The 18,321-nt window shown below is 39.9% G+C and overlaps 1 protein-coding gene across 12 annotated transcripts in view; it reads right to left on the bottom strand.

The window, feature by feature from the left end:
- Nucleotides 1-18,321, bottom strand: part of snap91a (synaptosome associated protein 91a) — a 51,373-nt gene that overhangs the window by 17,655 nt on the left and 15,397 nt on the right. For 10 of the 12 annotated variants that reach the window (XM_056381019.1, XM_056381020.1, XM_056381021.1 and 7 more), the window contains exons 2-12: nt 12,267-12,409; nt 8,836-8,911; nt 8,064-8,166; nt 7,336-7,429; nt 6,721-6,832; nt 5,961-6,067; nt 5,825-5,866; nt 1,695-1,756; nt 774-786; nt 343-515; nt 139-233 (exon numbers count right to left, since the gene is read on the bottom strand). In XM_056381019.1, the coding sequence (XP_056236994.1) occupies nt 139-233; nt 343-515; nt 774-786; nt 1,695-1,756; nt 5,825-5,866; nt 5,961-6,067; nt 6,721-6,832; nt 7,336-7,429; nt 8,064-8,166; nt 8,836-8,911; nt 12,267-12,409 (1,020 nt within the window). Of the gene's footprint in view, nt 1-138; nt 234-342; nt 516-773; nt 787-808; nt 1,380-1,690; nt 1,757-5,824; nt 5,867-5,960; nt 6,068-6,720; nt 6,833-7,335; nt 7,430-8,063; nt 8,167-8,835; nt 8,912-12,266; nt 12,410-18,321 lie in introns of those variants that run through there. The other 2 variants (XM_056381024.1, XM_056381025.1) reach the window with 2 other exon arrangements.

Raw genomic sequence — 18,321 nt, 5'->3', positions numbered from 1 at the left:
GTGATGATGCAAAATGATGAGGAGAAGTGATTTGCTGTTTACTAGTGAGTGAACTACTGAGGGCCCATTATTTAAGGATCGGTGAATGAGGGATTGATCTCAGACACAGCAAATTGCTGAAAGAGCAGAAAGTCTCACCTCCCCATCCAGTCATGGAGGAGGTCGCTGCAGCGCCCCCTGCTGATGAGGAGGAAATTGGGTCTAGATCCAGCAAGAACCCGTCGTCCAGGGCACTAAACACAGAGAGAGACAGAGGGATATCCATCTCTACTGTCATACTGATACTCGCATATTGACGCAGCTGAGTTCAAACACTTTGTAATATTGTTGAGTGACTCTTACTTGCTGGTAGTGGTGGCGGTGGGGGCTGGCGCGGTAGGGGTGACAGAGGGCGGAGGAGGTTTGGCAGGTGGCCCAGGGCGAGCAGGGGGCCCGCCGGCGCCAGCGGGAGGCGCGGGCTTGGCTGGTGCAGCAGCAGCAGCAGCAGCCGGAGAGCCGTTGTTGGCTGTCACATCCTGCCGCAGAGAAAGACCCCCGTTAGCATGGAGCCCAACACGGTTATGTAAACAGCTTTTTAACGCATGAATTCACAGTGAATCACCTGTTTGTAGCAGAAACTGTTAAGGGCGAAGTTAAAAGTCGAATTTACTATTTACATCTTTTACTTGTTCTTGCACTGCTGTAAAGATCTAAATGACTGTGTTTTGACAGTGGAAATATACAAGATTATCATTATCATCACTACATTATGATTATCATAAAACGTAGCTTACCTTAGTGGGTGACCTGAAAAAATGATGATAGTACATGAGTTAAAGAGCTTAATGATGCACTGGCTGAAACGTTATGTCTGTTACTGAGATGGGAGGCAAAGTGACAGCTTAAGTATCACTTTGGTGTTTTCAAGCAGGCAGCATTTCAAAGCAATCCCATTTAGTAAACATCTGCAATTAATGGGTTCATGCTTCACTGCTGAGTAATAGCGTCTTGGCTCCAGCTCCACTTCAATAAAGTTCTTCTTTTCACATCACAAACAGAAAGTAAGAGCTGAGTGTTTTTGAATGGCATGCTTCTAAAGCTTTGTAAACAGTCAGAGCTGACTGTAAGATGACGACACAGTAAGTTATGTTAGTAATGACACAGGATAACGTCACAAAATATGAATATAACTTGTAGAGAAAAAATAAACGGGCTGCGTTTGCTATAGAGGTGCATCTTGAACAAGGCTTGACTATACAACAATAACAATGTCTGTGGCTTGTTCAGATATCATTCTATAGAACAATTTACGCAAATTAAAACAATAATTACTACAAAGGATGGTAAATTAGTTTTTCCAAGTCCAATTCCCATTGACAGAGAATACTTACTTATCCTCTCTGAGTTGGGTAAAGACAAAGGAAATGACATGTTAGAGAAGTAACACTGAATAACAAGGGGGTGGAGCAGATACTGTCACTAATTTAATACTAATTAAAGATCAAACAGGCCCCAGAGAAAGAGAAAAATCACAGCTAAATGTACCAAACATACATGTTGGACACCCATATGCTGAATCAAAATCCCTATAGAGGTGGCTTTCAGCATTACAAGAACCATAACACTGTGCAACTGCAGGATTATTGAAGCTGTGGCTCTTTGCTACTTCTGGTAAATACAGAATACACAGGCTGCAGATATATTTAACTACTTACGGTTTCTTCCCCTCCAGAGTGTTGAGGTGGGTCTCGAGGGACTCAAGAAGACTTTCCGGGGCCTGTAGAACGATACATAGAGGCTACTACAACAGGGACCCTTACTGTTATCAGCACCAGCTCAAACACATGGGTATGGTTGGAAGACAGCGGACAACACAGTTAAAAAGAAACCTTGATCATGGATTATGGAGTCACTAAGCGATTACATTAGGACACAAATGGAGCTTTGGTAAAGACAGTGGGACTTGGACAGAAGAGTAAAGATGAATACTCAATGTTATGTACATTTCAAATGAAGTCTGCATTTACAGTAGATGTCACAATTGTTTCTCAAACGAGAATTTCAAAAGATGCCCTGCAGCATAAAAGAAGACGGATGTCAACTGAAAGGAAGGGAAGAGGCTGTCTAATATCCTGATTGTTGCTCTGAGTCCATGCGTCCCTCCGCTTATACACTGATAATCATCTTCCTTGTGCACTGTTACAAAATAATCTAATCAACACTGATTTGATGGCACTCTGTTCTCCGATTCATCCATCTCTGAATGCACTGGTCCAAAGTTAACTTTAGTTCAGTCTTGCACAGGGTTCAGGGTCTAGACGCATCGCTTCTCTCAGCTGACATGCTCCCTCTTGGCCCAAGTGTCATTAGGATTTTAACTAACTGCTGTCCAGACGTTACTTAAATCTACATGCCAGCTATAGAGTTATTAACAACTGCTTACAAATTACAAAACCTAAAGCATGATTATGGACTGCCAGCAAAACTTCGCCATGCATAGGCCTAAATTCACACCCTAAAAACCACGGCACTAAACACAGCATTTTTCCACCTTCAACACATTATACATGCTTGGCTGATGAATGGCTACACCAATGAAATTTAACATGTTCCAACGAGGGCTCAATCTCAATACCTGCTGAATACTCTTTGTTTACTGTAAATTGAATATTCTTTGATCAGATATTTCCTCTTTAAGTGAGATCTTTGCTGATTTCACACCACTGTGTTCAGGCATGAAAGAGCAAATACAACAAATATTTAAAAATAATTCTTAACTACTTTATCAATTAATTATGTTTTGGTGTAAGTTGTTAGTATACTTTGTTGAAATGGAAAACCAAGAAGGGGATGAAGCAGGATACGAAAACAACAACTAACAATAAAACAACAACTGAAAAGTAAAAGAAAAAAAAGTTTAATCTTCATGCCAATAGAGAGAACAGAACAGTATTCCAGCCAAGATGCAAAGCTGCGTGCTCAACCAAGCGAAATGAGACATTATCACCTCCTGACATGCAGTAAAAAAGATGGCACAATAATATCCAGCAGGCTTATTAAGAGAGGTCAAGGCTAATTCAGCCAATGAAATAAGTCACTAATTCACTTTCCTTAATTCCCTGCTCCATTTCCTGGATCTATCCTTTTAAGGTTGTCTAGTCTATTATCCCTAAAACTAAGAGAGTCCAACAAGGCAGAGAGGCTGATAATATTTTGTCTAGGCACGGAGGGGGATGGGTAAATGATTTATCATCCCGGGACTTTAAAGCGTTTGTCCTCCAAAAGGAGGTTGTTCTGGGACAGCTCTGCCACAGCAACATTTAGACACATACAGATATATTTCTCATCCATGGAGCCCAATGTAAAATCTACTGGACCATCTTCACTGTGGATGTGACAGCAACAGGAAGAAAGATTGAAAGATTGCCTGATATGACTCATGTCATGTGCAGAGTGTTTTCTACAACTACCCACTATTCTGAAAAGGTGCACACAAGTGATGACACGACAACATGGCTCCTGAGTCAGTCAGATGGTAATATTATTCTTTTCTTGTTTGTGCTGATGTAATACCTCCTGGAAGGGAGGAGGGCAGAAATTGGTGGCTGAGACTGAGATTAATCCACTATAGTTTGAGGGATCTAAGAGACTGATATAATTTGCTGTCCTGGATGCATAAATCGAAATTTTATCTATCTATCTATCACTCACACTGTATCTCATTTTCAATCTCAGGGTAAGGCCTCTAAGCTCTGCAGCCCAGGCTTGAAGATTAATCAATGATGATCCACAGCTAATTTATTGCACAGTATGAACTAGCAAAAAACAATGTGACATATCTTAAATACGGTAATTTGTGTAGTATTTATTTGTTGTTTATGATTTATTTAATTAGGCTAACTTTTGTATAATTGCCTACAATATTTACTTTAAAAATAACCAGGAATATCTGAGTTTTTGCATAAGATGACACTGCTGCTAACCCCAAACACCATGAACTGAGCTCACCCTCATGCGAAAATCCAAACCATCTTAATAGCATTCACATTCTTTACCAGCTTTAGAGTTTTTACTGGAAACTGGAAGTGTCTCACTGTGAGTCTTTCTCTCTAAACACAAGGCTACATTTCAAATTGAAAGAAATTCATCAGCAAAGAGGCAAAGATAACAAAACTTATCCACAGGCAGAACAACAGAACATAATATTGCTGTCGGACATATTAAATTTTGAGAAGCCTTATCAGGAAAAGCTCTTGCAACTCTAATACTTAAGTTTAAGCGCGACCGATGGGGGTTTCAGTATCTGTTGTTGGTGCTTCCCAGAATATCCACATTATTAATGTAAAGTGGATCACTTAAGTAAAATCAAATAACACTCAAATAACTCATAAAAGCAATAGTTTGACATTTGCTTTCTAACCAAGAGTTCAGTGAGAAGATAAAACTCTCATGTCTGTATGGTAAATATTAAGATAGAAACAGCAACAATACTTGTTGTTTTTAAATTTAGTTTTTTTCTACAGATCAAACAAAAAAGATTTACATGTTAATTAGTGAGCTTCATAGGAGCTGGTAGGTGGATTTACTTAAACTTCACACAAAGCCAGCCTAGCTGTTTCCCCATTTCCAGGTTTAAGATAAGCTAAGCTAAGCTAATCTAAGATAAGCTAAGCTAAGCTAAGCTAAGCTAACCGGCTGCTTGTTCTGACTTCATATTTAGTATACAGACACAAGAATGGTATTAATCTTCTCAGCTAACCAGCCAATAAGCGTATTTGTAAAAATGTCGAAAAATGTCTATAAAGAAAGCCACAAATCCAGTTTAGTAGCAAGTTAGCGTGCACCTCTAAAAGCCTTTAACTAAAAATGCTTGACATGAATTTGTGAATTTGACTTGTTCTGAAGCTCTAACATCCAAACATAATATCACAGTATATTGAATTTAGCATAGTTTGGATCTGTTTTATCCCATTAGCTCTACAGTGACCTGACAAACCTGAGTTTAATCAGACAGCATACAGCATGCTTTTCATGCAAGTCATCCACACTGCCATGTGTGAAAGGTTAACCTTTCTGTAGAGTCTCCACAACAGGATGGAGTTTAGAAGCCGAGGACTGATTCAGGAACCAACGGGAGAAATCAGGTTTCTCTTAAAAGTTGTCATGGAGACTCTGCAGCACAATCCCAGGATAACAGTCTGCTTGTTCCTTTACACAGTTGTTGAACTAAAACTATGTTTAGCTCAAGAGTTTTAGCAGCAAAAAAAACAGCCACCTGATCAGCAGCATTGCTCAGCATTTCACAGTTTATCCAATCAGCTCTTCCAGTCACATCATCCCACTTCATCACAGTGCCTGAAGTCTTTCTGCTGGGTGTGCACTTGCTGTGCAGTGTGCTTCAAGTCTGTGCACTCAAAGAGAGCTCAAATGTTGACCTTCCCTAAGCTGTTTGCTCCCCAAAGCTAGCTCTGTGCACTACTCACTACTCACACTCTCAGCCTGAATGATCAATCTGCATCTCTGGAAGTGAAAAGAGAAGGGGGGCACAGGCGCCATGAATCACCAAAGAACCACAGCTCATTGGCTGCATGTAGGTTTTAAGTGCACGTGGGGCATAGTAGGATATGCCACCGCTTTAAACAAGGGACATAGTGTAGATGTCTGTGAATGTCCGATTAAATCAAAGGAGAGAAATCATAGTGAACACAGCAGGAGAAAAAATAGCCTTAGACATTCACATGACATGCAGTACAACTGGGAAAAACTGACATGCTAAGTTGGTATGTAGCCTAACAAATAACTTCACAGATCCAGTAATAATAGGTGAGGCAAGGAAGAGTCTTACCTGAGTGAGTTCAGGTATGTCATTTTTGTCTATTCCCACTTGCTGCATAAGAATACAGTGACATGTTAATGCAACAGTTAATAAACAGCAGAAGACGTATCTGACATTCAGTGATATAATGTGCTCTGTGGGCTACCTCAGCGATTTTGAAGAACTCAGACACCCGAGTCATTCGTGTAAGGAATCTCTTGTAGATCTCCAGCCCGTCTTTACACTGGCTTCTCTTCATCTGGAAAAATTTTTCTAGACAAAAGAGATCGTAAAATGTCACTCTTCCTCCTCATGTACAATACTTACAATTATATTGCACAAAAAGACCAAAATCAACAATGAAGTACTGAATGTGTGAAGCCAAAGCCTGATATATCTGATTCGTCTGTGCCACCAACATCCACTGTGTCCAAAAACACATCACTGTGGCAAACCATTGCTCTGGGTGACATGTTTCTTCATTACTGTGAACTTAGGTACTGTAGTTTATTTTGAGATGATCACACATACACTATTCTGTTGCTGTTAATACTCACTAGTGCACCAGACCCACAACTAAAATAGTCCCCAACACAAGCACTATTTTCTCCTGTTTGAGTAACTTTTGCTAAAAGCTGCAGTGCTCAGCTGTGCACTTTTGTGTATTTGTGACCCATTTTTAAAGGTTTCTTTATTTAGTACTAAGCGAACAAATACCTTGGTGCTGACTGACACAGAAAGGGTAAGGAAGTCAGAAAGTACTGAGAAACATATTGACGGTTTTGGTGTTTTCAATGTATTCTTTGAAAATAAAAAAATATACAGTCCATATATAATAATCCCGGACTCATCCTTTGAGAGGACTTATCTTTGTTCACTGATTGCTTAATTAATCATGTGATAAAGTGAAAGGAGTGACTCTTTACCTAGCAGGTTAATGATGCCGTCATTGTAGCAGGCATATAACTTGATCAAATCTTTGAAGAGTAGGAGAAAGCAGGCATTTATCACGCCATTGTTCAGTTCCTGTGCATGCACCTGTGGACACAAATAAAATCCAAGAGGCACAATGTGACGATTTTGAAGATGAATAGATGGAGCAGAAAATAGCTTATAAATTAAAAGCAATATCAAAAAGAGAATACAATTTCACCAAAGGCAGATAATGTTACCATTTAATACTAATGTAATATATAAATAATAGGTTAGTCTCTGCAATCTAATTGGTGTATTTGCCTTGCCCTGTTATTAAAGGTATAGATAATTTGATTTTACACACTTAGGAATTAGGAGGTTGAAATCTACAGCACTGTTACGTATGTTTTGTTTAATTTATCAAAGACCACACATTATCAACACCAACCCTCTGAGAGTGGGCCCATGTGTGAAACGGGGTGTGTCTACATGTCATCATACATTCTGCTACAACATTGAGCTCAGTTAAACCCAGTTGGCAGCTTTTTCTGTGACTGTGTTTATCCCTCAGCAATTTCAGTAACCTTGCAAAGTGACTTTGTTCCCTATTAGCGAGTGTCACTCACATCAAAATCCAGCAGTGCGTCGATCTGGCTCTGCAGGGTGGGCATTCCTTTCAACAGCTTCTCTACTGTCATGGTCCTCATCACCCCATCAGCTCTGAGATGGAGTGAGAACGGAGAAGGTGGAAAGAGATAAAGACCATGTGAATTAAGATAAAACATTTTAGGCCTGCAAAGAACCAGAATAATAAACTTTAATAATTGGGGAAAGCCTGGTCTGCATGATCCAGTAACCAGTGGAATGAATCCAGTGCTGAGACAAAGTCAGACTCATATACTGTCTGTCAGCACACATGAATACCTATGTCTGCACCTGTCACACACATAATGTCCACCGAAATCCACCGATGTGTCTGATCTCTATTCTGTAGTCTGCATCTGTATTTTTCAGTGCCTTGAGGGACCTTGTGTCTGCCAGCAAAACAGAGCTGTCCACTTTGTTAGCATGAGTAACAGCCCACTCTGTATTCATCTCTGTACTCACTAGACGCCAGTAAAGCCATGCACTTGGCTTAACGCCACACTGGAGGTAACCAAGTTCATCTCACTCACGAACACAACCTCTGTGGGATGTGTCATTCTGATGGATATGGAGGGCAAGTAATAAGCGGATAAGCTCTAGCTCCAGATAAATTAACACAGCTTTTTCAATAGACCAAAAAAAAGAAAATCAATAATAATGCTGAAACGATCATGCAGCAGGGTGGTGTTGTGACAACGAAAACCAGTACCCTTTCTTGACTCGGCCAAAGTCGAAAGACATCTGTCTGTAGGCGAAGGCCTTCTCGTTGAGATAGCGGCTATAACGCCTGATAAATGTGGACATGTCATAGCCTGAGGAAGACACACACAAAACACATGTAAACACATACACACTTGTCAATTCAGTACAGGGTATTACTAGGCTCTTAAATTTTTTTTTTTTTTTTAAATTATGAAGTCAAGTTGTTACAAAGTAGCTACATATTTAGGAGACGGACAAGAGGGTGGGATCAGTCTTTATCCAACTCTCTTATCTGTATACTAAATATGAGGCTGGAGCCAGGAGACGATTAGGACTGGAAGCATGGAACAAGCATTTTGTGGAATCTGATTCTAATTCAATATTGAACTCAGAATCTCTTAAAAATTGACAATTTGGTTTTCTAAATTCTGCAGAAACTGAACCCAGTGTTTATCGCTGTAGGAAACTGCATTAATTTCCATGGAGATGGGTTTAATTGAGGGGAGTAGGGGTTAGGAGAGCTGGAGCTGAGGGGAGGAGGGAAGAGTCGTCAGGTTGGTTTTAACATTCAAGCTTGTTGTCTAAACAGCTCAAAAAAACAGATTAGATTAACATTTACATGTCAGACAGAGATCCAGGGTGGAACTCAAAAACAAATGGGTGAAAGAATGAGCAAATGAAAGACCTATATATAGAGCTATATATGTGTATTGAATGGGGGTTGAAATTGCTTGAGGGTTAGTTTTGTCATACATAGGAAGTAAAGAGACATCACACACCATGGGAGCCAGTTTTGTCCAGGAAGTTGCTGAGGTTGAACAAGGTGTTTCTAGATGCCAGGAACTGCAGGAATCTCTGTGGAAGAGCGCAAAGACACAGGGTTTAGTTCTCTGTCAGGCACTAAATGAAAACGCGCTGAGGTAAAAATAGCTTAAGTTAGTTAGTATTCTTGATTAAAGCTTTTGGCTATGGCCGTGAAATGGCTTTAAAGTAGCTGTAAATGAATGCATGGTTTCAGATTTAAAATATAATTATGTCTTAAAGACTGAAGACTGAAGATGTTTCATTCTTCAGTGACATTAGATAGACTGAAAAAAACGTTTTTGTTTGTTGCTGTTAATTAAAATAAGTAATTGATTAAAGGAATAGTTGGACATTTTGGGAAATATATTTAATCCCTTTCTTGCCAAGAGTTAGACAGGTAGTTTGATTTCACTGTCATGTCTGTATATTAAAGCAGAAGCTAAGAGCCAGTAGGCAGTTAGCTTAGCTTAGCTTAGCATAAACACTGTAAAAGGGAGGAAACCACTAGCCTTGCTCAAATTGAGCTTTAGGGATGCTAGTAGAAGGATTTGGTTGTCTTTGAAAAGAACCAGGCTAACCGTCTCCCTGTTTCCGGTATTTATGCTAAGCTAGGCTAACTAGCTGCTGGCAGTAGCCTCATATTTAGCATGAGAGATTTATCAATCTACTCAGTAAACTCTCAGCAAGAGGGCCAATAAGCATATTTCACAAGATGGCAATGCATACCTTGAAACATCATGAAGGTATGAATAAGTACATTATATCCCAGTAGTCATACCTTATTATTTCATAATAATTATCAAAGAGATCGCAGCATGGGAAATATAAAAAAGAGGCTTGTTTGATGTTCTCAGTTCTCTCAAAAGAGCTGTTCAGCGCTCTCAGCACTCTACATGAAAAATGTGAAACTGCCTGTAGCAGATAATGAAATTAATACAAGAGGTGTGATTCTGCAATAGTCTTTTTCTTTATTTATTAGATAGAAATCTAGTTTTAAAGGAGCAATGCAACAGCCTTCATGGGTGGGAGGTGTGAATATGAATTAGACAAACGGAGAGCCCAAGGAAAGAGCATATTAAAGACAAATAGGCTCCCTCTGCAGCCCTGCAGGAAAAAGCTTACTCCACTGACACACGTGGACATAAAAACATGCCCCCCCCCACCCACCCACCCACACACACACACACACACACACACACACACACACACACGCACCGCTTAGACAAAGCAGCTCACATTAAAGTGAGTGGAGGTTAAGAATGAAAAATCCTCCCCTGAGAACCAGTGAGCTACACATGATCTCCCCTCCTCCAATTTCACTCACTCGCTCTCCAAGTCAAGTCAGTGCTCAGTCTATTATCACCAGGGACGCCGCCTGGCTAATGACAAACACATACACCACAGAGGGCACATACTATATACAATATTGCCTTGTCAAACACAATCTCATGGTTCACATACATTTATAACACTGGCCCTTTGAGCTTTTGAAGCAAAAACAAAATACAATCACTGTATGAAATGATTCACACACAAAGAGCTTATCAGTGAAATGTGCATGCGTGTGTGTGTGTGTGTGTGTGTGAGTGTGTGTGTGTGTGTGTGTGAAGGGCTAGAGTATTCCATTGTGGCCCAAGGCAACATAAGTACACTTGCCCTTTTGCCCTGACACCTGCCGTAAAGACGACAAGGGTTAATGCTATTATCTTCATATCCTTAAATCTCTACCCTCTTGTCTGCTTTCTGTTCAATGCATGCTAGCATAGGCAACCCCCATAGGGAATAAGGAATATGAAGAAGTAGGTACGCAAAGCGAATGAATAAATGAGATGAGATAATGGCTCAATTGCACAGTATCTCTCTTTGTCGTCCATGAGTCATAGTATATTCTCTATTGCTCTGAATATGCAGGAATATTTTCTCCATCTACAGTCCAGTGGCAGCTTGGGCAATTTGATGGGCAGTAAAACAGCATCTGTTTATCTCTCCTAAGTTATCCCTTGTTGCCCATTCAGAGCCTTTGCCTTTCTTCAGCTGTCAGGACATAAATTGGGTCAGGAGGTCAGGACCAGAAAACAGAAGGCCGGTCCCTTTACTCAACCCATGGAGGCCGTTGAGCTAAATTTAAAAACTATGGAGCAAAAGTGTAAGTTGAATGAGATTTTTCTTTGGTGTCTGATATCCATGGCCAGCAGAGGAGAGAAGGCCTTTGAGTGAATTAATAGCAGTTACTCATAAACTATAAATATACATGGACAATCATTAGCTAGAGTATCCTGTCACTAAATGCATTTAAAACATTTCTTTTTAGTCGTGCTCTCCAGTAGTCTGGTTTGCTGGTCTTAATTTACCATTTTATTTTACTTTTATTCTTTTTATTGGTTTTACATGTCTTATTATTATTGGACCATTTATTATTATTTTAATCACATTTTATATTTTTTTATTGTTTTATTTTATTATACTTTTTAATAGTTTTATTTTAGACACTTTTTTACTGATCAGTTGTTGGTCTTAATTATTTTATTTTCTTAATGGTTTTTAATTCATACATATCATTTATAGGTTTTAATTTGTATTTAATGTTTTTTGTCTTTACAATAACCACATAGTTTTTGTGTTGGCACCTTCCTTGATAATTCATGCTTTGTGCAGCACATTGCGCTTCCACCTGGAATGAAATGTGTTATATATATAAAGTTTTAAAGATGGGTAATACTTTTACTGAGGGTTTGTCACTATAAACGACACCTTTCACATAGTTATTTTAACCATTGTTCACATAAAAATGTTGACTAGTGCAGCTTTAAGGTTGGAAAAGCTTACTCTACACTTTCAGACAGCAACACATATATGTCCTGGATCAACCTGTTCCAGCTCTTTGTAGAAGATATTAACTTCTTCGTATGGCTGCAAACGTCCCATCAAATGGAAATATTCTTCTTATTTAATTCAAATTTACAGCCTTACACATTGAAATGGAAAATTGAACTGATAAATAAATACAATTATAGATGTCTGGTCTTATTTTTACACAACTGTTGCACATTTTAACTGTGATATTAGTATGCTGAGAAGTTATTTCCACCCTTTTAGACTTATTACATGGCTGAATGAAGAGAGATCAAAACTGCAGCTTGTATTTACATGCATGAAAGGTAATCTGTGCTCCTGTTGCAAGTATGTGCAAGTGAGTCTTGTGCGGAGATTCGAGCACACATGTCCTTGTCCAGCACTGCCTCACTTTATATCTGACAGATTCCCACTACAACCAGTCTTTTGCCGTTTCTACTGAGGGCTGCAATCGCATGATGCTGGAAAGTGGAGTGCTTGGGCGGAACACTTAGCTCAGGGAAAGATCATATCCACTCAGGTTGCGTACAGTATGTGTGTGTTATAATCTTACCTCGTTGCCATGCACCATGAGGTGGTGTGTGGTGATCAGGGCTTTGAAAACCACCACCCAGCTGGCATTGCCAGCCCTCTCCATCAGCGTGTCGGCCATCTGGGGGACGTTCACATTGGTCTCCTGGGTGGCCTGGATCAGGTCTGACAAGCACAGAGAAGAGAGGGAACAGGAGGTCAGATGATGATAATAAGAGGAGAGACTCGACTCAGGTACAGACTGTGCAAAAAGCCCTTTATTCAACAACTGCAGGGACGGTGGAAGAAGACAGAGGGGCGTGTGATAGAGTAAATGCATTGCAGTGATACTGAGCTGAGCTTTGCTGCATTTCACAGCCACACTCTCATGCATCCTAATTTTCACTTGTGAAATGTTTTCTCAAATAAGCAAATGAAAAGATGTATTTTTACTTTGCTCAGTGTTAATCGACCTGTACTATAGTAGAAACGTGCTCAGTCGCATTTTACGACATTGTCACTTGAGTGACAAATCATTTCATCATTATTGAATACCACTTTATTGGGAGCTGGTCTGATTAAAAGACCAGGGCCATTTTCATTAAAATAAAAAACTGAGCTTATGTGTCAATGTTAGCCAACTTAAACTGTTTTTGCAGAGTCAGGTGTCTGTCTAAATTCTTATTTTGTCAATGTACGTAGAAGAATTATCTGTGCAAGCAAGAGTAGCTAGTTTTTATCAAAAGCATTGCTGCCTGAAGCTGCCATGTTCCATCTTAATGAAATGTTTTCCGATGAGTGCTTCACATCATGCTACCATTGCCTGTTATGAGTCACATTGGCTGCTGCTTTGTTCATTTCTGCAGCCAGTCATTAATACCAGCACAGGCAGAGGAAGAGTGGAATATTCCACAGCATAGAGAGAGACAGACGGAGAAGACATGATTGCAATGAGAATCAGACTTTCTGCCCTACAGATCCGACAGACAGACAGGGATTACGCAGAGGTTTTGAGAGATCGGTCAGCATAATGGTTCACTGATAACACCTTCTGTAATACCAAAATAATGAATTTGTCATCTATAGATTGACTATTTATCCATGTTGGTAATTCTACTCTATTTTGTAATTTGATGATAATGAGTGAAAAGGGATCATTTTCATTGCAATCTGCACAGTTAAAGCCACCTATCCCATATTACAGTGCATTTTTAGTTAATCTGCCTTAGCACTCTGGTTTTATGCTTAGAATTTACTTTATTTGGGAACAACTTGCCAACATGTCAGTGGCAGGACTACTGAATGAGCATAAGCATTTAAGTCACAGCATTTTAGCAAGCTGCACTAATCAATGCCCTTTTCAATTACCAATAGATCAAATGGACAATAGGCTATGATGTAAACAGGTGACTTGTAGCCATGCGCATAATTGCCATGGAGGACCGAGCACCGAGTGAAATTTGAGTCCCCCCAAATATGTTGTCCATCATAGCAGGCTCAAGATCATACTTTCTAATGAACACACTTGGTCAGGTGAAGACTGCGCCCCCCCCCCCCCCACACACACACAGATTTCACCTGTCTCTGCAGTTCTCCTCAGTTCTAAGAAACGCTCAGTTAACAGTAGAACCTCTGTGAAGAACATCTCTTCACTGGCAGATAGCAGAGCTGTCCTCCAGGCAAACTTCAGGAGGCAGCGTGAGAAATTAGATAAGTGGGTGTGTACATAGAGTGATGGACGGAGAAGGACAGAAAACCTGACCAGCATCATTTCAAAAGCCTTGATTCAGCAGAGCAGGGTGGAGCAGAGCAACTACTACTGAGTCCTGTGATTCATTAATAGTGTCATATCCATGTCTGCACATTTACTGCCAGCAGATAGGGAGGCAGCTGAGAGGTGTCTATTGAATTTTCCCTCCTTTCTTAATATAGACTAAATGCCAGTACAGCTCACACTGAGCTATCAGCCACTTGTTATAATGACATGAAGTAATGAGTGATGGGGAGTTTGGGGGAGCACCAAATGTGTATCACTCCACGGCTGATTATAGTTCCCCAATAGATATAACATTTACTCCTCTTTGAGGAGCTGTTTTAGAAAATGACACTACTTTTAAAAGAATTACTTCTTCACTAGCAACAAACGAGTACCACAGCCAGCGTAAGGACGTCTTAGCCTCATCCTTCAAAACCTCAAGTACCTCACAATCACAATTACAAACAGTGCTACAATTTTGACACAAGTTTTCAAAACAGCCCAACAGAGCTCAAGGAACATCAAATTATCTGCACTCAAAAATCTCCTTTTCACATATTCCAAAGATAAATAACAAGACAACAAAAAGACAAACAGCTATTGGTATAAAAGCCATATTCAACCATTTTTCCAGCAGATTTTAGATTTTAGTTGCTTGAAACTGATCAACTGACTTCAGAAACATTTTTAATGTGTTTGAGAGTATTTCTTATTTTCATTAGTGAGTCTAACCCCTGTAACTCCTGGATTAGTCCATGAAGATTATTTGGCTCTGATGACGACCCATTTTACCACCTTTATACAAAACCTTTTAGTTCCACATCAAATACTGACTTTTAAAAAATGATTTCAACAACCCCATCAATCTATCAGTCTAATTCAAGTGTTGATTGCAATTGTACAGTATAATTAGCTTTGCATTGACATTACAGTGTGTTAGATAACAGTTTCTTCTGCAACCGTCCGTGGGTAGTATATTTTGTAGTTTAAAATGTACATTTGTGTTTGCATTAATAAAGTCAAATGGCCCGTGGCAAGAGTGGGAAGAAACACGAATGGATGAATAATGATGCAAAAATGTGTTCAAGGTCACTTTGCTCTGACTGTCATGCTACTAGTCTGCTGGCTCATTTGCTTCCTCTATCATGCTTTTCATCATGCAGTAATGACTGCTTTGCAAGTCCTCTTCTGTAGTAAGGCAGTGGACACACACACACACACACACACACACACACACTTAAAACACACACATATATGCACACAGAATGTGAAAGATAATCCCTACAGGGCTGATGAGTCAGCAGCTTGCATCATCCTACGCTTTTCATCTCTCCATCTCTGTCTGTCGCTCTGTGCGTCTCGCTCTCTGCCTATCTGTCTCTGCATTTCCCACTGTCAGGGTCTGTGCTTTGGACAGACTGAGAGACAAAATGTACAGCCCCTACCATCTAATATCTACATGAGTAGCTGCCTCATATTTACTGTAAATGATGTCCTAATAATAGTATGACAAGAAAATGAATATACAACAGATTATAGCTGTAATTGAGGATAATTTAGTTTTCTTTCTCTATTATTTGTTAGCAGGTGGTCTTTGCTTCAGCACTGCAGTGGTTTGATGGTAAGATGCCTCTTTTCTCCATCCCTTCAGCTGTGGCGGCCACTGCTGCTGCGAACAACCACTGCACACTGGAGGGCTTTTCAAAGGAAACAGCCACTCAACAACCACTGAGTGTTATCAATCATATTGATAAAATCTTTCATAAACCCACTATTCACTGGATCACTGATGTGTCCAAAGGCAAACTGATATTAGTCTATTTGAAAGTGTATTAGATAATGCCTTGGGAACTATTGCTACAGGCAGTAGAACAGAATCCTCATCCTGTAGACAGAGAGACACAGAAAGAGAGAGGCAGAGAGCCTCAGCTCTGATTGAGATGCTGAACAACAATTCAGCAGGAACTCCTGACTCACCGTCTCCCCCCACCTTCCTCCTCAATTATTCATATGTGAGTAAGGAAGAGCAAGGGGGGAGAGAGAGAGAGAGTGTGAGGCAGCTCGATGTGTGGCCCTTGAGAACTGCTAGCAGAGTCATGATCACCAACAAATCAATTGTATGCTTGGATCCATATTCCATATACTGCATAATGCTACACGCAGCAAGCTGAGTCATATATATCTTTGCATTGCATCACCTCCTGTCACAGAGTGGTACACAAATCTCAATGGAAGCATCTAAGAGTAGAAAGCAAAGTATCAAATTAAAAACAGTGTCAATCTCAAAAGTGTATTCTAACAATTCAATGTTACACTTTTATAATGGTGGCAGACTCGTTTTTGGAAAATGCCGCAAATCTATGTATCGCAGCAGAAGCAGAGATATCCTGACTTTTACATCCTAGTATGAGACAAACCAGAAAACAGTGGCTCCTACAATTCCCATAATGCAGCTCAGTAGTCGAACAGCCAGTTCGACTGCCATCTTGGCAACGCCCACGGGTAGTTATATCAATCCATTTAAACGAGTGGGGGAGGAGCAATAATTTCACTTTAAATGGTCTCCAGGTAATAAAAACTGCATTTACAGAATCACATGTCAAATCCTGATGAAAATGGTTTAAGAGGTTTGATGACTTTGCCCCAAACTAAAGTACGCATGGTTTCGCTTGCGTCAATGCAACAACACGATTGGTTTGATATGTTTCCCTGTTCAGATAGAGCAGATGATTGTCTTATCGGGGGTAGGGGCAGGACATATAAGTCATATAGAGTCATATAACCACCGTCTTTGACGTTAGAGGTTTTTATAGTCAGGATATTTTATGTGGTTTGTCTCTCTCTTATGTGTCTGCTGACCCCCCACTCTGCATGGTAAACGCACACATTTAGGTTCTCTATTTAAAAATGTGTCATTTCCAAGCCCTGACCCTGGTGATATTATCAGGATTAGTTCCTGCAGAGCCACAGAAGATATGATACCACTGATTTCACAGGCTGATCAGTAGCCTACTGTCTATAAATAGTTAAGTGTAACACTGATGGAGAGCAAGGCTGATGGGACTAGATCTTGGGTCTGACTTGTTCACATGTGAACGGAAACAGGGAATCTGGGAATTGTAGTCTTCACGTTGAGCAGCTGCACGGCTGCAGAGTGTTTGGACCATGGTCTTATTTGCTGTAATTATAACCTGTTGTTTAACTTAAAGTGATATTTACTATATACTATTCTGGTTTCCAAAATGTTGTAGCATCCCAGTATTACATGCCTGCTCCCCAGTGACAGCATTCAGGACACGTCCTTCATTTAAAGCCTGTGGATTTTTTAGATGTTACACAAGGTTATTAATGGCATGAGGATTACGTAGCCCCTACACTATTCTACTATGTTATACACATACACACACTTTTCCAGCAGTGCACACATACACATCCTCGCCTGCTCTATTTTACAGCCACAGCACCTGAGCTGTCATTGTGCAGCGTAGCGAGCGAAAGGAACGGGAACCAGTGGTGTAACACATTCACATCCTCGAGAGTGTGTGTAACCAAATATGAATCAGCATTTTGTTTGATGAGCATCAAAAGACAGATTTATGTACATAACGCTACCTCGTCTGTTACGCATGAAAGCTGGTGAAATTTTCTCAAACTGTCGCTGGGAAGAATCACTGTCTCTTTAGTGCCAAACTGAGAATTGAATGCTTGGATTGGAAGACTGGAATTAAAGTTCCTACACCATGTTATATCTGGTTGTTAATATTCATCAGGACACACGGCTGCTCTCAGTGCAGTTGTGTCCTCGAAGGTACTGCAGCATTTCCACAGGCGTGATATTTTTAACAGAAGTTATTCTCTGGTTCAGAGACACAATTTATCACTGAACCGTGATAAGCTTCTAGCATTCTCTCTAACTACTGTTGCAAAAGGTTGTTTTTTTTTCTGAAAATATAAAGTGTAAGGCTGTCATTATTGTATTGTATTGTTCAATTGTCATTATTCCCCAGCACTGTTGCAGTCTGACAACTATTAAAATCACATAAGAGCTGCATTATGCTGACAGATTCATTCATTGAAATAAATATGGCTGTGCAAAAACTCCACGGCTGCATTTCTGTCTCCTGGGAGTAGCTGTGTGTCGGCAGATGACACTGAGCATGCTCTGGGATGTGGTTCCTGTCCTGCTACAGTGTTTTTCTTGTTGCTGAGCTATGAGGTATAAAGTACAATGGTTTGCTGTAATGAAATTATATGTGTATATATATATATATATATATATACATATAATTTCATTACAGCATTACAGCATATATATATGAAATAACATGGTATGGCTCTTTTA

This window comes from Seriola aureovittata, chromosome 7 (assembly GCF_021018895.1).
Source record: "Seriola aureovittata isolate HTS-2021-v1 ecotype China chromosome 7, ASM2101889v1, whole genome shotgun sequence".
Taxonomy (NCBI): Eukaryota; Metazoa; Chordata; class Actinopteri; order Carangiformes; family Carangidae; genus Seriola; species Seriola aureovittata.
This window is presented reverse-complemented; position numbering and strand designations above follow the sequence as displayed.